This window comes from Saccopteryx leptura, chromosome 2 (genome assembly GCF_036850995.1).
Source record: "Saccopteryx leptura isolate mSacLep1 chromosome 2, mSacLep1_pri_phased_curated, whole genome shotgun sequence".
NCBI lineage: Eukaryota > Metazoa > Chordata > Mammalia > Chiroptera > Emballonuridae > Saccopteryx > Saccopteryx leptura.
Genome location: NC_089504.1, coordinates 342,094,195 through 342,116,959, shown reverse-complemented (window position 1 = coordinate 342,116,959; position 22,765 = coordinate 342,094,195). Strand labels below are relative to the sequence as shown.

Sequence of the window (22,765 nt, the reverse complement as noted above, 5' to 3'; positions counted from 1 at the left end):
AGGAGGAGTGGGGGGGGGGGAGTGAGAGAGAGAGACTAAGAAAGCGGGGCGAGACATCAAGTTATTGTTCCACTTATTTACGCATCCATTGGTTGATTCTTGTATGTGCCCCAACCAGGACTGAACCTGCAATGTTGGCGTATCAGGAAAATGCTCTGATGAACTGAGCTACCCGGCAAGGCCAAACCAGGGGTCTTTGAGAGGAGAGCTGGATATTTCCCAGTCTCAGCTATGCCAAGAAAAGTAATGCAATTTTCTAGGGGGAAGAAGGAAGTGGCAGAGAATTATAGCAATGAATAAGGAAATGGCTCAACAGAAGTATCCAGGTGTCATAAATACCGAGTGTGTTTTATGTTCAAAGGGTTCTTTGCATTTGTGGTGATTCTGAGGTTTAGTTTTTTCCATGTAATTAGTTAAACACTTAATGCTGAGTGTAGGGGTGGTGATGCGGTAACCAACAAAGAAGCCAGAGTAAAGCTAACATCTTTGGGGTTCCCGCCCCAGGGGGGTGGAGGTTGGGGTGGCACAGACTCTGAGGCTCACGTTCCCTGGGTTCCGATGAAGACATGTCACATGTCAAGGCTGCATGGACCCTGATCATGTGAATTAGGGGCAGAAGGTGTGACAGGCCTCAGGAGAGGGGAAGGGCACATTGCAAGTGACTGGAGGACATTGTCTCCTTTAGTCCTCACACAAGCCTGAATGGACAGTGATTAATCACCATTTCCATATGAAGAGGCTGAAATGAAATAATTGCTCATGTTAACACAGCCAGAAAAGTGGGCGAGCTCAACTGGAGAAGAGGAAAACCTGAACGGTCTTAGAATACATCTTTGTCAAAAGTGGTTGGTGAACATAAGAAAGTACCGAAGATGTAACACTAAGTAAATAAAGCATGTTATAAAGCAATGAGTCCAGGATAACCCCAAGTTTACAAAAAGTAGATGTGTATGTAAACAGAAACATGATGTGGACAAAAATGGGCCACTAAATCTAATTGTAAGTAACCTCACAAGATGATCTGATCATAAATTCCTAACCAGGCAGGTGGGTAGTCATGCCCCAGGCCTGTAACTTCTTTAGTAAAAGGCTTATCTTTGCCTTCAGCAAGCCCTATCTATTGTTTCTGCCCATCTAGGTTAACACTGAGATGCCTCCTTTCAAACCCTTCCTTCTAAAGTGTTATAGCCCTTAAAACATCACATAATCCTGCTATCCCGTAACCCAATCCCTGCCTTGCTTTCTCCCACCTTCATGTCCTCTTCATTACCTTCCCTCTTTAATTCCAACATATAAAAGAAAGCGCCAAACTGCCATTCTCTGAGCATTTGAGGTCTTGATTCCTGGTAACTGTATTAGTTTCTTATGTTGTCAGGTTCTTATGATGACAACAGAAAGGCTGACTGCTCCAAGTGGAAGTGCAACCAGCTAGTTAGCCCGTCCATCATCCATCCATCCATCCATCCATCCATCCATCCATCCATCCATCTGGTTACTGGTGCCTTAAACCGTTCTGCCCAAAGCCAATGGGAGCTGCAGAAAACCATCCTCAGACTCCCGCCTAAGACCAGGGCAGGCACTGACAGAGCTCTGCACAGGGGCTACAGACCAGCACCAAGTTTTTTCTTGGTTGGCTCATGCTCCCTGGGTTCTGATGAAGACACATCACATGTCAAGGCTGCATGGACCCTGATCATGTGAATTAGGGCAGAAGGTGTGACAGACCACATCGTGAGGCCTGAACCAGTGAACCTACCCTCCCTAGAGCCAAACTCCTCCCAACAGATGAACAGCAGTAGCAAAGAGGAATGCGCGTTTCTCTGTCATTCAGCAGCCCTGTGTGGTCACGACGGGCTGGGCTCAAGACTTACCGGGCGCTTGGTGAGGTCCCAGTTGTGGATGATCCTGGCTGGAATCACCGAGGCATCGTCTTGGTGGCAGAAGTCACAGTAATAGAGGCCAGAGAAGGCACAGAGCTTAGGTCGTACAAACGAGAAGCCGATCTGCCGGGAGCAGCCTGGGGAGAGGGACGGCGAGACAGTGAGCAGCGGCGGGCCCGTCAGCTCCTGAGTAACACAGAAGCTGCTAAGGTGGAAAGGGGCTGCTATTTACGGAAAGGATAAGGGTAAAAAAGGAGAGTACAAAGAGAAGAACAGCTACCACTTAGAAGCAACCCTAATAATTAATCTTGACAACAAAACACGCAGTTTCCTCACCAGCTGAAGGAACTGATGCCCAGAGAGGTTAGGAAACTTGCCGCCACACAGCGGTTAGGTAGCACAGCTGGGATGCTAATTGGGTTGGGTTGGGCCTAGAGGTACATTCTCCTATACCTAGCGGCATTCCTCAGTGTCCCCACTGCTTGCTCACAAATGCCAACCTCTCCTAGGTCTGTCCCTTTGCTGGGGCCTGGAAACAGAAGCAACTAAGCCAGGGCCTTGGCAAGCAGGGAAGGGGCTGGGCCAGGGGGCCAGGGGGCCGGGCACAGAGAGTGGGCAGGAAGGCAGCAGCAGGCAGGGCAGTCTGGACACTGCCTGGAGCCAGCTTGAAGAGCTGCTGGATGCCAGGACAGTGATGTGGGGCCCATCTTCAGACCCTCAGCTGGAGGTCCCTCCAAGCAGGGAGCAGAGGGAGTGGGCGTCAGTGTGCCCTGGGCAAAGCAAAGGCCTGGCCTAAATCCTGAGCACATGCCAGCCTCCCACGGGGCCAGGGGAAAGTCTCTCTGGCCTCAGGACTAGGAAGACCGGCTGCTCTGCTTACCTATGGCCTCATCCTGACCCTCACCGAATTTTTGCCAGGTTCCATTTCAGTATCTGTACAATTCAGCCACTACTGGCTATTCTGTGGGGTTATTACAATATTTAATTAAGACAGGTTTTGAAAGTGCCCTGCAAACTATGAAATACAAGCCAAATGACAGTGATTGGTGTCTGCCTGGCCACTGCACTGTGCTTACAGAGAGAAAGCCCAGGCTCCCCAGTTCCTGTCTCACCCACAGGCTGGCGGGTATCAGGGACTGCGAGCATTCATTCACACCAAGCGTGACTTGCCTTGCAGGGGTAGGGGTGGGGGGGCTGCCTGCAGTGTTCCGTAGGAAGCTCTGCTCTGCCTAGCTTCCTCCATCCTCCATGGGCACTGACCACAGACCACTTCCTCCCAGACGCCTGAAGCAGGCTTTCCCCTCCAGCCCCACGGGCTCTGCCCTGATAGGACAGCTCCTGAACCGCTGCAGCCCCATCTGTTGCTCTGGGGCCCTGCAGCAGGCAAGCTTCTCACAGCCCACCGGGAGGGCCCGGGGCCATGCAATGGCTGGCTGTACTGGGAGGGGAGGCGGGGCTGGGGTTGGGGGTGGGGGGAGAGCTAAAGAGGGACGTCAGCGTAGAATGTGCAGCTGCCTTGAACACTGGGAAGTAGGGCCTGTGGGGACCTGGCGAAGGGCACAGGTACCGGGACAAACATGGTCCTCACCTGGCTGCACCACTTACCAGCTGTGTGAATCTGGGACAAGTTCTTACTGGCCTGGTGACTCAGTTTCCTCAGCTATAAACAGGTAATATAAATAATAATACCTATCCCTACAGGGCGGTTGTGAGGATTAAATAAGACAATCCAAATAAAGCATCTCATCAGTGCCCAGCATAGAAGAATTAGGTTTGATTATAATAATGATATAGCAGATATACTGACTTAGAATAATATCCATAATAATATCCATAATTTTTAACTAGAAAAAAAAAAACCAAGTTGCAGCATGACCAGTGGTGGCACAGTGGACAGAGCATTGACCTGGAGTGCTGAAGACCCAGGTTCAAAACCCCTGGGTTGCTGGCTTGAGTGCGAGATCATAGACATGACCCCACAGTTGCTGGCTGGAGCCCAAGGTCAGTGGCTTGAGCAAGGAGTCACTGGCTAGCACGTATGAGAAGCAATCAATGAACAACTAAAGCGACACAACTACAAGTTGATGCTTCTCATCTCTCTCCCTTCCTGCTTGCCTGTGTCTCTCTTGTTAAAATAAACAAAAAACAAGTTGCAGAAGAATATACATGGCTATGCTGTCCACATGGTGGCCATGAGACTGTGTGGTGCCCTTTTAAATTTAAGTCCATTTCAATTAAATAAAATAAAAAATTCAGTTCCTTAGTCACACTACCCACATTTTACATACTCAGTAGCCCATGTGGCTTGTAGCTATTATCTTGAACAGCACAGATCTAGGGCATTTTCATCCTCATAGAAAGTTGTATTGGACAGTGCTGAGTAGGATGAGCCCGGTTTTGTAATTAAAAAGAATTGTGTGCACCTGTAAAAATGTGCAAAACTATTTGAAAGGGTACCATGCTCCTGCTCTAAAATATGATAATGTTGTAATATGATAACGAAGGGAGTGAAGAGCTTAGCTCCCTGGAACTCCCTGAGCAGAGAGAGGCACACTGCGGAGCTGCCACCCACAGTCTCACCCCTGAACCGGGGGTGGCAGGAGGGGGAAGGGACAGAAGCTCCCACAAGCAGGGCTGCCAGGAGGAGCAGATGCTATTTGCTGCAACTGCTGCAAATGGCTGCAAACAGTCTCATTTGCTGCAACATTCCACGGGTGGGATGGGGCCCCTCATGAAGGGACAGGAAGGGGTGCAGAGCCTAAAGAGGGAACCCCTGCAGAGGCAGAGGGGGGCTGGCAGGCTGCGGCTAGCGGGAGGGCAAGTCCGCACCTGCGCAGAAGCAGCACTGGGAGTCGAGGCCCTTCTCGGTGGGGATGGCCACCAGGTACTGCAGCAGGAAGCCGTTCTCCCCGGTGGTGAACTTGAGCACCTCCTGACAGTTTTCATCCAGACTCCCGCCCAGTGTCACTGCCTCCTCAGCCGTCTCCAAGTAGGACGCCAAGACCTTGCGCACCAGGTCCCTCCACAAGGCGGCCTCCTCGGCATTGCCCGCCTGCAGCTTCAGGATGGCCTTGGCCGTGATGATTTTGAAGAAGGCTGGGCCCCCGAGGCTCGTGTCTGGCAGGATGTCTCGGATGGTCTCAACTCCATGGCTGTCACTTAACATCTTTTCATTGTTTCTCACGCGGAAGCATTTCAGGGATTCCAAGGACAGGGAAAAAATAAAGGGTGTCCAGGTCCTGTCGGCATACAGGTACAAGAGGGATTCTTTAATAGCGTCTGGCTCGGGAACTTGGGCAGAGGACCAATCGAACTGCATGCCCTGGAGGGTTTCAGGCTCCGTGAGCAGGTCCGAGTGGGAGGGGAGGCCACCCTGGGGGCCTTCGGGGAGGTCACTGGGCTGCTCTGGGTACTGGATGTTCACCCACTCGTCCTCCTGCTGAGGCCGGCACTTCTGCAGGGCCTCCCGCACCCGGTCCAGCCAGTCCTCGGCCTCATCCTGGGAGGAGGCCCGCAGGGTCAGCTTCTTGCCGGAGAAGACCAGCTCGAAGCGGCCGTCGCTGTGGGCCGGCCCCACAGACTCGCAGCGCAGCAGGGAGCAGTTCTCCACACAGGTGCGCTCCTCGCCGTTAAGGTAGAGGCGGAACTCCAGTGGGGAGAGCTCGCAGAAGAGCTCCTTCCAGATGCCCATGGCCCCCCGCCGCTCCACGGTGCCCAGCTTCAGGAGACCCCGGAACGGGTTGGACAGTCCTGGAGGCAGAAAGAAGCACGTTAGACAATGGGCCTGTCCCTTTACCACCCGAGAAAAAAACCTCTGGAGCCCAAGGTCCTGTAGTAGGTGCAGACAAGATGACAGCCAACAGACCACAGCCTGCCACTTCTGCTCTGAGGGAGACAGCAGCCACTGCGGAGTGTCAGGCAGAGTCACATGATCTGCATATTCTAGATGGGGACGCCATCCCGCTCATGTGCGGAAGGACTACAGGGAGAGAGAGCAGGTAGGAGGCTACTGCAGTAACCAGGCTGGGATGCCAGTGCACCCCATGAGGTGGTGGAGGTGGTAAGAAGTGGAAGATTCTGGATATGCCAACAGGATTTGCTGGCAGATTCTGTACATGATGTGAAAGAAAGAAAATCAAGGATAACTCTAAGATTTTTAGCCCAAGACCTGTGAGGATGAAGTTGGCCATTTTATGAGCTGAGAAACACCAGGAGGGGAGCAGGTTTGGAGTGGGAGAATCGGAAAGTCACTTTTGGACATGTCAACATTGAGAAACCTATTAGACATGTGTGGAGCTGATGGAGATCTGAATCTGAAGTTCAATGGCAAGGACCATGCTGGAGATAATTGGAGAGTTGTTGGCATCAAGCCCTTAAAAGTAGTGGGTGGGCCTGACCAGGTAGTGGCGCAGCGGATAGAGCGTCGGACTGGGATGCAGAGGACCCAGGTTCGAGACCCCGAGGTCGCCAGCTTGAGCACGAACTCATCTGGTTTGAGCAAAAGCCAACCAGCTTGAACCCAAGGTCGCTGGATCCAGCAAGGGGTTACTCGGTCTGTTGAAGGCCCACGGTCAAGGCACATATGAGAAAGCAATCAATGAACAACTAAGGTGTTGCAACGCGCAATGAAAAACTAATGATTGATGCTTCTCATCTCTCTCCATTCCTGTCTGTCTGTCCCTGTCTGTCCCTCTCTGTCTGACTCACTCTCTGTCTTTGTAAAAAAAAAAAAAAAAAAAAAAAAGTAGTGGGTGGGGAGGACAGGCAGAGCTGGCCTCACTATAAACAGAACATACAGGGCACTAAACAAACAGCTGGTCTGATAAAGCCCCAGATCAGTTATTAACAATCTGAGACAGAGGCCTTGGGAAGAAGCACGTGCAACTCAGGGGCCTTCAAGATGCACAGTTTGCTCTGGGCTAGAAAGACCCAAGAGTTCTGTATAATAAAGAGTTACGGGGTAGTTTCTGGGAAAACATTTTCCATTTCAATATATGAAATAGTACTTTGGTATTCTGTAGGCAATTTGGGGCATTACTTTTCAAGATTGTATGAGGAAATACCGTACCCTTCCTGCTTTCTTGAATTACTCAGCAAGGGTGTTCCTCATTACATTTTGGGATGAGGATTCTCTTGTGAGAAGACACTACTGACCGGTCTGGGAAAGAGGACTCGGGAGCCGTTTCCTGAGAGCGCGGTGCCCTGCGGGAGGCCGGGACTCTGCTGTCACCTACCCATCTGCCTGCGGTGCACCACCCTGAAGTTCCTGGGCTCTTGCACCGTGGCTGCCCCGCCCATTGTGCTTCCTGCAGAAGGCGCACACGCTTTGTCCAAGGCCCCCATGGAGGAGCTTTTCCTTGGTCCTTGAGAAAAATGCCCGAGGAGACTGGGCCTGGCCTCGGGAGTCCCTCCGGAAGAAGCTATGGCGCCATCTGGAGGGCTCTCTGGGGGTCGCTCTTGGGGAGGCCGGTAGAAGTCGTCTTCCGAGATCCAGCTCTTGCTCTTCTGTTGGGAAAGAAGTAAAGATATAGGCTTTTTAACTTTTTAAAAAACATTGAGACATGACTCACACATCATAGAATTAACACATTTCAAGTGTACAATTCAGTAATTTTCATATATTCACAGAATTGGGCAACTATTACCACTAAGTTTAGAACATTTTCATTATTCATAAAGAAACCCCATTCCCATTAGCAATCACTTCCTATTTCCCCTCAACTCGGGTTCTAGGCAACCAAGAATCTACTTTCTGTTTTCACAGATTTGCCCATTTCCGACATTTTGTATAAATCGAATCTTAAAATATGTGGCTTCTTTCCCTTAGCACAAGGTCCAGGCTCGCCCATGCTGTGGCATGGACCAGTATTTCATTCCTTTTCATTACCAGGTATTAATAGGATGCATGAATGTACCACATTTTGTTAATCCACTCATCAGTTCATGGACATTTAGGTTTCTTTCCATTTTTTGGCAATTACGAATAATGCTGTGAACATTCATGCACAAATTTTTGCATGGATGTGTCATCTAATCTCTTGTGTACGTACCTAGGAGTGGAATCAATGGGTCATGTGGCAACTAGGTCTAACTTTTTGAAAAACTTCCAAACTGTTTTTCCTAAGTGGCTGCACCATTTACATTCCCACTAGCCACACACATATGAGGGTTCCAATTTCTCCTCGCCCTCTCCAACTTTTGTTATCTGTTTCTTTTTTATTTTCTTAAGCCTTCCTGACGGATGCGCAGAACAACCTTGTGATTTTGATTTCCGTTTCTCTAATGTCTAATGACACCGAGCATCATTTCATGTGCTTACTGGTCACCAGCATATCTTCTTTAGAGAAATGTCTATTCAAATCCTTTGTACATTTTAAAATTGGTTTATTTATATTTTTGTTCTTGTATGGTATTATGGTTTAAATTTGTGTCCCTCCCCCAAAGATATCTTGAAATCCTAACCCTCTGTACCTTACTTTGTGACCTAATTTGGAAATTGGTCCAAATTTCAAATTTAACTGGTTTAACTAATTATAAATGCAATTAGTTGAGATGAGGTCATAGTGGGTTAGAGTGGGCCCTCCATCCACTGTGACTGGTGTCCTTGCAAGAGGAGAAAAGACACACACAGAGAGAAGAATGCCAAGTGAAGACAGACTCACAGAGGGATGTGGTGGAACGGGACTCAAGCATGTGCAAGCCGAGGAATGCCAAGGACTGCAGGTGGCTCCAGACACTAAGAGAAAACACGGAACAGACTCTTCTTGAACCCCGGAAGAAATCAACCCTGCTAACGTGGATTTTGGACTTGTAGCAGAGACTACATTTCTGTTTTTACGCCTCTCCGCAGGAAGGAGAGTCCTCACTGGCCACCCCTGCCTCTGCTCTGCACTCCCGAGGAGGCCCCCCGGCCCCCGCAGCCGGGCTGACCCTTTCCCTCGGCTGCTCTCTCTCCGAGTCTGAAGTTGCTCACTGGCTGGGGGAAGTGGAGTGGGTCTGGGGTCAGGGGCTTTGAGAATGGATTCTAGCTTTATTTTTTTCATGATTTCAAGGACTCTCTGCCTTTCTGTGCCTAAGTGTGTAACCGCAGAGGTAAGGAAGCTGGCTGGGCCACAGGACACGGTTGTCTACACACAGGAAATGAGTCACACAGGGAGTGGGACCGGCCCAGCTGTTCTGTGAGTACCACCAACCTCAACCTGATGTTGCTATTTCCAACCCTTAAATCCAGGCTGCCCTCCCTGTTCCCCTAGACAGGGAAGGGGAGTAGGACTGGGGCTTCCCCCAGGATTGGTTTACATCATTTAATTCATTCAGATGCTGTTAGACTCCTTCAGCCAAGAGTGAGAGTTCTGAGCCAGGAACTGGGGGATGGGGGTGGGGGCTCACAGAGCTGGGCCTCCAGGGCTTCCTCTGAAAACCCTCAGACTTGGCAGGTGCTTCCTTCTGCCAGCGATAGGACAACATGTCAGCGAGGGTGTCTCCAGGGGACCATTTACAACACAGGCTCCTGAACAAAGCCTGCCTAAGTCATAGGTCATCGAGACTCAGGGGAACTCCCCAAGGAAAAGGGGCCGGAGCAACCTGCTAGCTGTCTAGGCAGCCTCATGGGGCCTAGCACACACACTGGGACACTCTGTGACCTCCCAGGCCCTGCTAATGGCACTAATGGGAGACACCACTATTCCTTACGACTCAGCTCAGAGGTCACCTACCACCCCCTCCTGGAAGCTTTCCTTACCTGTCCCCAGCCCACCCACCTCCCATCCCTGGCCTGGGCGAGGAAACCCCTGTCCCACCCTGGGCTTCCACGGCATTCTGAACTTAGCCCCATCCTAGCACCTACAAAGCTGTTTGGAACAGTCATTTTTCTTTGTCCTGGCATAGAGTTATAACAGATGAAAGAACAAATCTTGACTTCCCCACAACATCCTTAAGATAAGATAACAAGGGTGGGGTGAGGAAACTGGAAGGACGGAGACAGACGCAGATTCTGACACGGTGTACGCTCACTGGTGAGGGCTCCTCTGTCCGCAGCAGAGAGGGGGGCTACCAGGAAATGGCCCGACGTGCTCCAGTGACCACAGGTCAGCCACCCGGAAGTCATACTCCAGGGAAAACCTTTTGTTCTCTTAAGCAACGTAGAAAAACAGTGGGAACACTGGGTTCCTGGAGCTTCTAAACACGGGCCTGGACTAAGCCCCGTGGCGGCGCCCCACACCAGGGTCCCCGGTTATAAAGTGGGGAGGGCCGTGGGGGAGCGAGGAACGCACCACTGTCTCCCTTCTCCCTCCACTTTCATGCCACCTCCCAACCTCCTGCGCACTCAGAGGCCCACATCTGGCCTACCCCTTTAACAATGGGGAAAAGTCACCACGGATAAAGAATGGCACCTGCCACCAGGGACACCCAAGACAGAGGAATGCCATTAGGGGTCACAAAAGGCATTAGGACACTTTATATAATAGCTAAACCCAGAGAGGAGTCTGGCCGAGGAGTGAGATACCAGGGTCTCTGGACTGCTTTCAAAAAAGCACTTTTTGTCCAGTGTGTCCTCATTATGTCAGGCAAAGGGACTACCTGTACCCCTACCTGGAGGAGGGGACCACGTGCCATAGGAGGGTGGTCCCTGAGGGCAGTAATTAGGGCCAACTGTTAGAATTCAGACTGTCCCCTGCAAATTGAGCTGAGAAACCAACTCAAACCACCCCCAGATCCCACAAATACAGTGCCCTGGCGAGCTCACCACGCCTTGCATTTTCCTTCCCAGCACTTCCCACAGCGTAGCTATGACTACACTGTGACTGTGCTGTCCCATCACTGGACCAAGCACGTGCTTTCAATCGAATGAATTTAACCCTCTGAGTAGCACAAACGTTCATGTACGTCCTCGTGCCTCCTGACCATCCAGAATATGATAGATTTGTTTTAAAAATGTGTAAGGCAACATTAAAAAAAGGCAAATGTATGTTCTTCCTGTTTCCATAAATTAGTTATCAAACAAACGTGATTTTAAGTTAGTAAAACTGTAACTGGAATTAATTTCATTCTTGAAAAAAAAACTTACTCCCGGGGGTCAGTGAGCATAAAAAAAACCCGCACTATTCAAAGAGTTAAAAATATTTTAAAGGAAGACTGAATTTCTGACTTGCTGTTACAAAACTTGACAGTAAACCCCCTTCCCAAAGTGGTAAAAACAGCAGTCACTACATTACAGAAGCACAGAAAGATGGGACCCACCGAGGCAGTGTGCAGGGCCCCGGCCCAGCCTGTGCACAGGCAGGGGGCCCCCCAGGCCCGTGTGAGCAGACAGGCCATGCAGTGACGTGCAGTGACTACCGCATGGAGAATGAAGGGACCCACAACTCCCCTGGGAGGATGGGCTCTGGGAGGGACAAGCCTCTGCAGAACTCACACTGGACTCGGCAGCAGGGGCTTGAACGCCAAGCAGCCCTCCGGGCCAGCAGACTCCCCTGAGGCCTGAGAGGAGGCAGAGCCCGCCCTGGTCAGACCAACCTGCCCACCCCTGCACTTGATGGTGCGCTTCTCAGCGAACACTTACAAGCTGGTATTTCAGGAGTCTCTGGGGAGTCCGAGAACTATTCATTGATTCCTACTCGCCCCCAGGTACAGTGCTTGAAGCTGACAATACAAAAGTGAGAAGATACAGTCTTTCCTATCATGGAGCCAATATTCTACTCAGGAAGACAGAAAACAAATAAGTAGACAAAGAGATAATATAATTTCACATAGTGATGAGTGTTACAAAGCAAAGCAGGTGACTGGGAGAGTCACTGGTGCTTTGGAGGCAGGGTGGTCAGGGAAGGCTGAGGCGACAGGAGCGAGTGGGAGAAGGAACCAGCAGAGGGACAGAGGATGGAAAGGCCTGGGGCTTGGAGGGGGCTTGCTGTCAGGAGCTGCAAGGAGGCCAGCGGGTCAAGACTTGGTGAGCAGAGAAGAGCTTCGTTGAGGAGTGGAGCTGCCCTGTCCCAACACCACTGGCTAGGATGAAGAGAAATGACAATGGTCATTTACTACTAACGTGAGGATAACTTAGTTCAGCACTGTTAGAGAACTGCTTGGCAGTATCTACTAACGCTAAACAAAGGCCTACCCAATGACCTAGCAATTCCATTCCTAAATATATACCCACAGAAATGAGTATGCAGGCTCACCAAAAGACAAGTACAAGAACATTCACAGCAACTTTCTTTACAATAGCCCCAAACATGGCAACAACCCAAATGTCTGTTAGCAGGAGCATGGAGAAGCACACTATGACATACATACTCTTACAATGAAATACTATAAGACCAAACTATAGCCCTATGCTATATGTACAGATGAATCTCACAGACATAATGTTCAGTGAAAGAAGCCAAAGAGTATATATTGTATGATTCCAACAACAGGAAAAATGAATCTATGGATTCCTTTGGTGGGCTGGAAATATCCCATAGCTTGACCTGAATGGTGACTGCAGAATGTACACCACATATTATTACTCACTGAGGTGTACAGCAAGGATCTGGGTGCTTTAAATACATCATTCCTCAAAACATTTTATTTATTTATTTATTTTTTTACAGGGACAGAGAGAGAGAGAGTCAGAGAGAGGGATAGATAGGGACAGACAGACAGGAACAGAGAGAGATGAGAAGCATCAATCATCAGTTTCTCGTTGCGACATCTTAGTTGTTCATTGATTGCTTTCTCATATGTGCCTTGACCGTGGGCCTTCAGCAGACCGAGTAACCCCTTGCTTGAACCAGTGACCTTGGGTCCAAGCTGGTGAGCTTTTGCTCAAGCCAGATGAGCCCGCGCTCAAGCTGGCAACCTCGGGGTCTCGAACCTGGGTCCTCCGCATCCCAGTCTGACGCTCTATTCACTGCACCACTGCCTGGTCAGGCCTCAAAACATTTTAAAGGGGGGAAATAGTCTTTTCAATAAATAGTGCTGGTACAACTGGATATCCACATGCAAAAGAACGTAAGTGAACCTCATCCTTATATCATACACAAAAATGAAATCAAGGTCCTGGCCCATGGCTCAGTAGTAGAGTGTCAGCCCAGTGTGTGGAAGTCCCGGGTTTGATTCTCAGTCAAGGCACACAGGAGAAGCACCCATAGAGTTCTCCACCCTTTCCCTGCTCTCTCTTTCCCCCTCCTGCAGCCATGGTTCACATGGTTTGAGCAAAGTTGGCCCTGGCGCTGAGGATGGCTCCATGACCTTGCCTCAGGTGTTAAAACAGCTCAGTTGCCAAGCAAGGAGCAGTGGCCCCAGATGGGCAGAGCATCACCAGTAGGGGGCTTGCCAGGTGGATTCCAGTCAGGGTGCATGCAAGTGTCTGTCTCTCTGCCTCCCTGTCTTTCAGTAATAATAAAAAAAAATTAACTCAAGCCTGACCAGGCGGTGGCGCAGTGGATAGAGTGTCAGCCTAGGTTGCTGAGGACCCAAGTTTGAAACCCTAAAGTTGCCAGCCTGAGTGCGGGCTCATCTGGTTTGAGCGCGGGCTCACTGGCTTGAGCGCGGGATCATAGACATGACCCCATGGTTGCTGTCTTGAGCCCAAAGGTCTCTGGCTTGAAGCCCAAGGTTGCTGGCTTGAGCAAGGGTCACTGGCTCGGCTGGAGATCCCCCACCAGTCAAGGCACATATGAGAAAGCAATCAGTGAACAACTATAGTGCTGCAAGAATGAGTCTCTTTACCTTCTTGTCTGTCTCTCTCGCAAAAAAAAAAAAAAAAAAAAAAAGGAAAAATTCAAAATGTATCACATATCTAAATGTAAGGACTAAAATTATAAAAATTTTAGAAGAACACAGAGGAGTAAATCATGATGGTGTTGATTAGGAAATGGATAGAGATACAGCACCAAAACACAAATGAAAAATAGATAAATTAGACTACAGCAAAATTTAAAACTTTTATGCTGCAAATCATACCACTGAGGAAGCAAAAAGACAACTTATAGAATGGGAGAAAATATTTGCAAATTACATAGTTAATAAGGGTCTAGAATCCGGGATATATAAAAAGCCATTATGACTCTTTATTAACCAATGTCATCCAATAAATTCATTAGAAAGTAAACAAAAACAAAAACATATAACTCAATAATAAAAAGACAGAAAACCTTGGACAAAGATTCTGATTGATATTTTTCCAAAGAAAACACAAAAATTACAATAAGCCTATGAAAAGATGCTCAACATCATCAGCCATCAGGGATGCACATATTAAAACCATACTGAACCTGACCAGGTAGTGACACAGTGGATAGAGCATCAGCCTGGGACACAGAGGACCCAGGTTCGGAACCCTGAGGGCACCGGCTTGAGCGTGGGCTCACCGGCTTAAGCATGGGATCATTGCCAGACAAGACCTCATGACCTCAAAGGTCACTAGCTTGAAGCCAAAGGTCACTGGCTTGAGCAAGGGGTCACTCACTCTGCCGGAGTCCCCCCCAACCCACTCAGGGCACATCTGAGAAGCAATCAATGAACAACTAAGATGCCACAACTATGAGTTGATGCTTCTCATCTTTCTCCCTGTCTGTCCCTCCCTCTGCCTTTGGCCTTTTTTTCTCTCTCTCACTAAAAAAGAAAAAAACCTAAAATAAGAATACCCATAATGAGATGCCACTTCTCACCTACTATGATAGCAATAATAATAATAATAACAACGACAATAAGACCTGCTGGTGAGGATGGGGAGAAATACACTGGTGGTGAGAATATAAAATGGGGCAGCTCCTTTGAAAAACAGTTTGGCAATTCCTCCAAAGGTTAAACAGAGAGTTACCATATGATTCAAAAATTCGCCTGACCAGGCGGTGGCGCAGTGGATAGAGCGTCTGACTGGGATGCCGAAGGACCCAGGTTCGAGACCCTGGGGTTGCCAGCTTGAGCGCGGGCTCATCTGGCTTGAGCAAAAAGGCTCGAGCGGGGGGGTTACTCGGTCTGCTGAAGGCCCGCGGTCAAGGCACATATGAGAAAGCAATCAATGAACAACTACGGTGTCGCAACAAAAAACTGATGATTGATGCTTCTCATCTCTCTCCGTTCCTGTTTGTCCCTATCTATCCCTCTATCTGACTCTCTCTCTGTCCCTGTAAAAAAAAAAAAAAAAAAAAAATTCAACTTCTGGTATGTATCCAAGAGAATTAAAAACTTATGTCCACCCAAAAACTTTTACATGAATGTTTATTGCAGCATTATTCATAATAGCCAAAAAGTGGGGGAAAACCTAAATGACTACCAACTAATGAAGGGATAAATAACATGTGACATATCCATACAATGAGATCTACAATGGAATACTACTTAGCAACAAAAAGGAATGAAGTAGGGATACACACTACAATAATGGATGAACCTTAAAGCATCATGTTAAGTGAAAGAAACCAACTGCAAAAGGTACGTAGTATCTATTATGCTATATGTCTAGAACAGCGTATCTACAGACAAAGCAGATTGTGGTTGCCACGGGTTGAGGGGGGTAAGGTAGCTGAGGTGAATGGGTTGGAGACTGCCTGCTAATGGGAAGGGGATTTCTTTTATGGGAGTTGAAAGGTTTTAAAATCAGATTGTGGAGAGTATGGTGGTTACGGGGGCAGGGGGAGGGAAGGAGGGAGAGGGGGAGGGGGAGGAGGGAGGGAAACTAGATAGAAGGTGACGGAGGACAATCTGACTTTAGGTGATGGGTATGCAACATAACTGAATGACAAGATAACCTGGACCTGTTTTCTTTGAATATATGTACCCTGATTTATTGATGTCACCCCATTAAAATTAATAAATATTTATTAAAAAAAATCAGATTGTGGGCCCTGGCCGGTTGACTCAGTGGTAGAGCGTTGACCTGGTGTGCGGGAGTCTCGGGTTCGATTCCCAGCCAGGGCACACAGGAGAAGCACCCATGCGCTTCTCCACCCCTCCCCCTCTCCTTCCTCTCTGTCTCTCTTCCCCTCCCGCAGCCGAGGCTCCATTGGAGCAAAGTTGGCCTGGGCACTGAGGATGGCTCTGTGGCCTCTGCCTCAGGCGCTAGAATGGCTCTGGTTGCAGCAGAGTGACAACGCAGATGGACAGAGCATCGCCCCCTGGTGGGCGTGCCGGGTGGATCCTGGTTGGGCGCATGCGCGAGTCTGTCTGACTGCCTCCCCATTTCCAACTTCAGAAAAATACAAAAAAAAATTAGATTGTGGTGATAGTTGCAAATCCCTGTGAATGTACTAAAAAAAATGATATTCTTTATGTGAATTGTATGATATGTAAATTATATCTCAATAAAGATGTTTTAAAAAGGGTGTGTGTATGTGTGTGTGTGCCTCATTTAGTCTGTCTCAGGCCCTGGTCCCATCCAGAGGTATAGGATCTAGAAGCTGCAGGCCACAGGAAGGAAGCGCACGGAAGGAGCTGAAGAGTAAGACCATGTCTCAACATGAACCTCAGACTGCAGCTGGGATCAACTCCAGGACTCGTGTGTCCCTGTGCAAGCGAATTCTGACCTCGGCGTCCCATGACACAAGAACAAACTGCAATGGCCAAAGAGCCTGGGTTCATGGCTTTGACCACTGCCCCCTGGGCCGGCAGTGCGCAAGCCTCATCACCCACGGCTCTCCGGGACAGTCCCGGGGCGGACTTCCTCAGGTCATCCACCAACTGAACTGGCTAATTCTAGAACAGCGCTGTCCAACCGCAATACAATGTGAGGAACATATGCCAGTTTAACTGTTCTAGTAGCCACGTTTGAAAAAATGTAAGAAGCAGCAGGTGAATTTAATTTTAATAATATATTCTATTTAACCCACTGTATCAAAATATTTTCATTTTCATATTTAATCAATAAATCCTTAATGAGAAATTTTACATTCTTTTTTCCACAACTAAGCCTTCAAAATCCAGTTTGTTTTACAGCACCTAGCTCATTGTGGACTAGCCACATTTTAAGTGTTCCGTCGCCACATGTGGCTAGTGGCTGCCAAATTGGAGAGCACGGTTCTAAATCTGGATCATGTTGCAAAATGAGTATTTTCAAAGGTATTAAATAAAAATATTAATGTATTAGTAACAAGTACTGAGAAGGAAATTAAGGTTCAGCGAGGTGAAGTGTCTTGCCCAAGACCTTAAGCTGTTGAGTGGCAATGGTTAAGAGCACAGGGTCTGTGGCCAAATGAGAATTATCTTCTCCCAGGGTCATTGTGAAGATGACAGGAGGTACCCAGGGGAAGTGATCGGCACAGTGCCTGGCTCATATCCACTACTTACACACCAAGACACATGAGCTCCACCGTCACGATGCTATGAACACGAACACCATGCAGAGAGGGGGAGACAAGGGGAGAAAGCAGAGACTACCAGGGTCACCAGGTGGGGAGACCCTGCCCAGCTCTGAGACACTTTACCAAGACCACTCACCGGACTGGTGGGCGAGGATACCACGAGGCTCAGTCCAGCTCCGTCACCCATCGACGGCTTCTGCTGGCCGCTCCCTCGGCTGACTGCTTTCACAGGACTAGGAGGCTGCTGGTCAGAAGGCCGCCCTGAAGTGACAGCGTGGGCAGTGCCCAGATGCTGGAAGCCCAGGATGCCCGGTGCCTGGGGAAGCAGCTCCTGCTTGTGGCCACCATCCGGCATCCCAGAGGCTGCCTGGGCAGACAGGGGCCCTGCAGGCACATCCAGGTGCAGGCTCGCACTGGGGTCGCGGCAGAGGCCGTGGAGGGAGAGCGAGTCCCGCAGGGTGGGGGTCTCCACTTCTCCGCTCAGTCCGTTGGTTGGCACAGAGTTTACCTGGGCTTTGCTGAACTCCGACAACACCCTAGAAATTTTTAAACAAAGAAGCCTATGTGACAGGTTGAGAGCTAGAATACCCAAAGTTACTGGGGCAGTGGTAAAAATGGAAAACTGTCGTTTTGTGATTTAAAAATGACCAATAGTCCTTGGCCAGTTGGCTCAGTAATAAGAGCATCCTCCTGGCGTGTGGATGTCCCAGGTTTGATTCCTGGTCAAGGCACACAGGAGAAGTGCCCACTACTTCTCCACCCCTCCCCATCTCACTTCTCTCTCTCTCTCTTCCCCTCCTGCAGTCATGGCTTGATTGGGGTGAGTTGGCCCGGGGCACTGGATGGCTCCATGGCCTCCACCTCAGGTGCTGAAGAAGAGCTCGGTTGCTGAGCAAGGGAGCAAGGGCCCCAGATGGGCACAGCATTGCCCCTTAGTGGGCTTGCCAGGTGGATCCTGGTCGGGGCACATGTGGGAGTCTGTCTCTCTGCCTCGCTTCCGCTCACTGAATAAAAAAGAAGAAGAAATAACACTTCGTCGCCCACTGCACTCCTTCGCTCACACACAGCCCTCCTCCTCCTGACATCCCCCATCAGTTTCTCCCCACCTGGGACTGAGGCCGATGGGGCAGGCAGGTGAGTGTGCTACCCAGGATTCAGGTGAAAAGTTCACAAAGCAGAGAAAAAGGACTTGATGTGAATGGGAACTGATTACCTTTACTTTCTGCACAGGCTAACTGTGGGCCTGGAAAGTTTGCTCGGCCAAAGAAATGGTTGTATGGGCAATTATTTCCCCAAGCCAACCGTGGCACAGTCCTGTGAACAGAGCGTCTCGGGCTGGGCTTCCCAACAGCACTGAGGCACCAAGATTACACCCCTGAGACACAGCCTCAGCTGAAGGGAGGACCCACTCTGTTCCTGGAACAGTAACTGGGCAGCAGGTTTAGGATGAGGTGCAAGGTTGGTCCACATCCATCTCAGAGCTGGACTGGCTGCAGAGTCAGAGAAGGCTCCTGTTCCCGGAAGTTGCAGTGGGGGATCAGTGTACACAAGGTGTGTGAGTGTGCATACAAGTATACATAAGGTGTGCACCTGCTCACTCCTCCCAGTGGGACTAGCTCTTCTTGTCCTTAAGTGGTGTTTCTGGGGCCACAGGAAGCTAGTGTTACTGCCTTTGTACACACACACACGTGCGCACATGCATGCACACACACGCACACAAAAACATACTTCTGGGCCATCTGCAATGCGCACTGGCTATTGGCTGCTCCACCCTCCCTCTCCTGAGGCTTCTGAGAACCCAAGCTCCATTTCTGCAGTGAACCTATTTGCTGGCTCCTCTTCTGCTTATGAATTCAGCTGAGTCCATCATGGACAAATGCAGGTCAGATGACAACAAAGCTGTCTGGAGCCCAAGAGATTGCACACATCTGCCGCAAAACTTACACTGGGTCCAGAAGACACATCAAACTTGCCTTAATGCAGGTTTATGGAAAGCAAACTTTTAGAACTCAAGTTTTTACTTGATCATCTTCTGGCCGAACTCTGCTCTTATCTATACCATCTTAACCCCAAACAAAATTTCAAGACATTCTAGTCAACAACGGATGACCAAACCACACATTTGTGGGCAAGTAGTTTTCAACATGGGTGCCAAGACAAGACATTTCAATGGAGAAAGAACAGTCTTTTCCACAAATGGTGCTGGGATAAGTGAATATTCATAAGAATGAAGTAGTACCCCTATCTCACGCCATGTTAAAAAATTAACTGAAAATGGATCAAAGACCCAAAGGTAAGAGTGAAAACTATAAAACTCTTAGAAGGAAGTAGGTATAAATCTCTGTATCTTTGGGTCAGGCAACAGTTTCTTACATATAACATCTAATGCATAAACAGCCAATAAAAACAGGACTTCATCAAAATAAAAAACTTTCATACTTCCAAAGGACACTGACAACAAAGTGAAAAGACAACCCATAGAACAGGAAAAATACACGCTTATTTTATATGCAACTCTTATCATCTAGCTAATAAGGGTCTAGTATCCAGCATATATAGCAGTGGTCCCCAACCTTTTTTGGGCCACAGACCGGTTTAATATCAGAAAATATTTTCACGGACGAGCCTTTAGGGTGGGATGAATAAATGTGTTACATGACCGAGACAAGCGTCAAGAGTAAGTCCGAGAAAGTGTCAAGAGTGAGTCTTAGATGGACATAACAGAGGGAATCTGGTCATTTTTTAAAAATAAAACATTGTTCAGACTTAAATATAAATAAAATGGAAATAATGTAAGTTATTTATTCTTTCTCTATGGACTGGTACCAAATGGCCCATGGACCGGTACCGGTCCGTGGCCCGGGGGTTGGGGACCACTGATATATAGCACTCTTACAGCTCAGTAAGAAAAAGATAAATAACCCAGGCCCTGGCCTGGTAGCTCAGTTGGTCAGCAACGTCTTGTCAAGCCGAGGTTGTGGATTCAATCCCTAGTCAGGGCACATATAAAAATAAACCAATGACAATATGGATAAATGGAACAACAAACAGATGTTTCTCACTCTCTGTGTCTGCCTCCCTTCCTTTCCCTCTAAAAATAAATAAATATTAAAAAAGACAACCCAATTTAAAAATAGGCAAAGGATAAGACTAGATATTATTCCAAAAAAGATATACAAATCGCCAATAAGTACATAAAAAAGATGCTCCGTATCATTAGACAGCAGTAAAGTACAAATCAAAACCACAGAGATCTACTTCACGCTTACTAGGATGGCTACAATTAAAAAAACCAGAATAACAAGAGTTGGCAAAGATGTGGAGAAACTGGAACACTCATACACTGCTGGTAGAAATATAAAATGGTGTAGCTTCCATGGAAAACAGTTTGGTAATTCCTCAGAAAGTTAAACATAAAATTATCACATGGCTCAGGAATTCTACCCATGGGTATATACGCAAGAGAATTAAAAACATATGTTCACACAAAAACTTGTACACAAATGTTCTTAACATTATTCATAATAGCCAAAAAGTGGGAAACAACCCAACTGTCCACGGGCTGATAAATAAACATATGGTGGTATAAACATACACAATGGAATATTCAGCTGTGATACATGCTACAACATGGATAAAATGTGAAAACTTACTACGTGAAAGAAACTGCTCAGAAAAGGCCGTGTATTATACGAGTCCACTGATATGACAAGACCAAAACCAGTCAATCCATGGTTGATGGATAAGGGGTTTCCCTACAGGGTGATGAAAGTGTTCTTGAATAAGATAGTGGCGATGTTGCACAATCTTGTGAATATACTAAAAACTACAGAACTGTACACTTTAAAATGGTGAATTTGATATGTGAATCATATCTCCATAAACAAAAAGGTGACCTTCCAGAGAAAGGTGTAAATGTGTTTGTGGAATAGTTGTGGGGAAGGCAGGGCATGCCACTTCTTGCTCTATGGCCTCACTCTAAAAACAGACCGATAAAAACCCAGGAGGGCAACTTGCGGGGAACAGGCAACAGTGCATTCTGGAGCAAAGGGTCAGTTTCCACAGGCCAAGGAGGAAGGTACATTTGCCAACCAGCTGTATGTGTCCAAACCACTGTGACAGAATGGGGCCACACTATAAAAAGAACTAGAGACAGATTTTTAACAATGTCCCCTGTGAAGTCCCAGCTCCTCATGGGCTCGTGGGAGGTGGTGTGATTAAAAGCAGGGACCCAGAGCCCTCCTGGCCTTGGTTAGCACGTTGCCGAGTGCCCCACAACAGGTACCTAAAGTTCACAGATTTAATTCCCTGATCTGTAAAACAGGCATGGAACAGCACTCACTTTTATAACTGTCACAAAGATTAAATGAGATAATATAGGTGAAATGCTTAGTAGAGTATCTTGCACAAGTTAAATATTCCATAAACGTTAACCTTAATTTGTTGTGGTAGCTGTTTTTATTATCATCGATAAGACTGCTTAGCCTCTAGGAACATGAGTATAATGGAAGGAAAGGAGAATTATGGAAATACTCACTAGCATTACCAAAATGGTTGTTATAAATGAATCCTAATCTATAGGAAAGATTTGAATGCTAGAGTAGACTGGGTGTTAGAATGAGTGACTTATGCAGAAAGAAATCCCACCCAAAAGCAAGAAGCTCATGTGATAAATTAGAACTTCTACCAACTGGAAACCAAGATCAAGGTGAAATCAAGTTCACAGAGCTTCATCAGAACCAGCTCTGGTCTTCAAGACCCAATGAGAATAAGAGAGACAGGAACCTCAACTGGAAAAAGCGCTAAAGATGAGATTTTGAAGGAAAGGCAAAAGAAAGAAAACTCTGAAAAAATGTGAAGAAAATACAACAAAGAAATGAAACCAGGAAACTGTTAGTCTTTTTACTTCTGTTTGGCTCAGGGCAGTGGTTTTCAAAAATGTTCTGTTCAAAAAATTTAAAACCTGCCCTGGCCGGTTGGCTCAGTGGTAGAGCGTCGGCCTGGCGTGCAGGAGTCCAGGGTTTGATTCCCGGCCAGGGCACATAGGGGAAGTGCCCATCTGCTTCTCCACCCCTCCCCCTCTCCTTCCTCTCTGTCTCTCTCTTCCCCTCCCACAATCAAGGCTCCATTGGAGCAAAGTTGGCCCGGGCGCTGAGGATGGCGCTCTGTGGCCTCTGCCTCAGGCGCTAGAATGGCTCTGATTGCGGCACAGCGACGCCCCAAGATGGGCAGAGCATCGCCCCCTGGTGGGCGTGCTGGGTGGATCCCAGTCGGGCGCATGCGGGAGTCTGTCTGACTGCCTCCCCCTTTCTGGCTTTGGAAAAATACAAAAAAAAAAAAAAATTAAAACCTTGTGCTTTTACTTAGAAAACAATCTGAAAGAGCCCGACCAGGTGGTGGTGCAGTGGATAGAGCGTCGGACTGGGACATGGAGGACCCAGGTTCGAGACTCCGAGGTCACCAGCTTGAGCGCAGGCTCATCTGGTTTGAGCCCAAGGTCGCTGGATCAAGCAAGGGGTTACTCGGTCTGCTGTAGCCCCCCCCCCCCATCAAGGCATATATAAGAAAGCAATCAATGAACAACTAAAGTGTCTCAACGAAAAA

The 22,765-nt window shown here is 48.2% G+C and overlaps 1 protein-coding gene across 3 annotated transcripts in view; it reads right to left on the bottom strand.

Moving 5' to 3' along the window:
- The window catches only part of PLEKHM1 (pleckstrin homology and RUN domain containing M1), a 45,603-nt gene that overhangs the window by 8,606 nt on the left and 14,232 nt on the right, over positions 1-22,765 (bottom strand). For all 3 annotated transcript variants that reach the window (XM_066363894.1, XM_066363896.1, XM_066363895.1), the window contains exons 5-8: positions 17,298-17,697; positions 7,115-7,385; positions 4,710-5,630; positions 1,872-2,017 (exon numbers count right to left, since the gene is read on the bottom strand). In XM_066363894.1, coding sequence (XP_066219991.1) covers positions 1,872-2,017; positions 4,710-5,630; positions 7,115-7,385; positions 17,298-17,697 — 1,738 coding nt within the window. The remainder of the gene's footprint in view (positions 1-1,871; positions 2,018-4,709; positions 5,631-7,114; positions 7,386-17,297; positions 17,698-22,765) is intronic.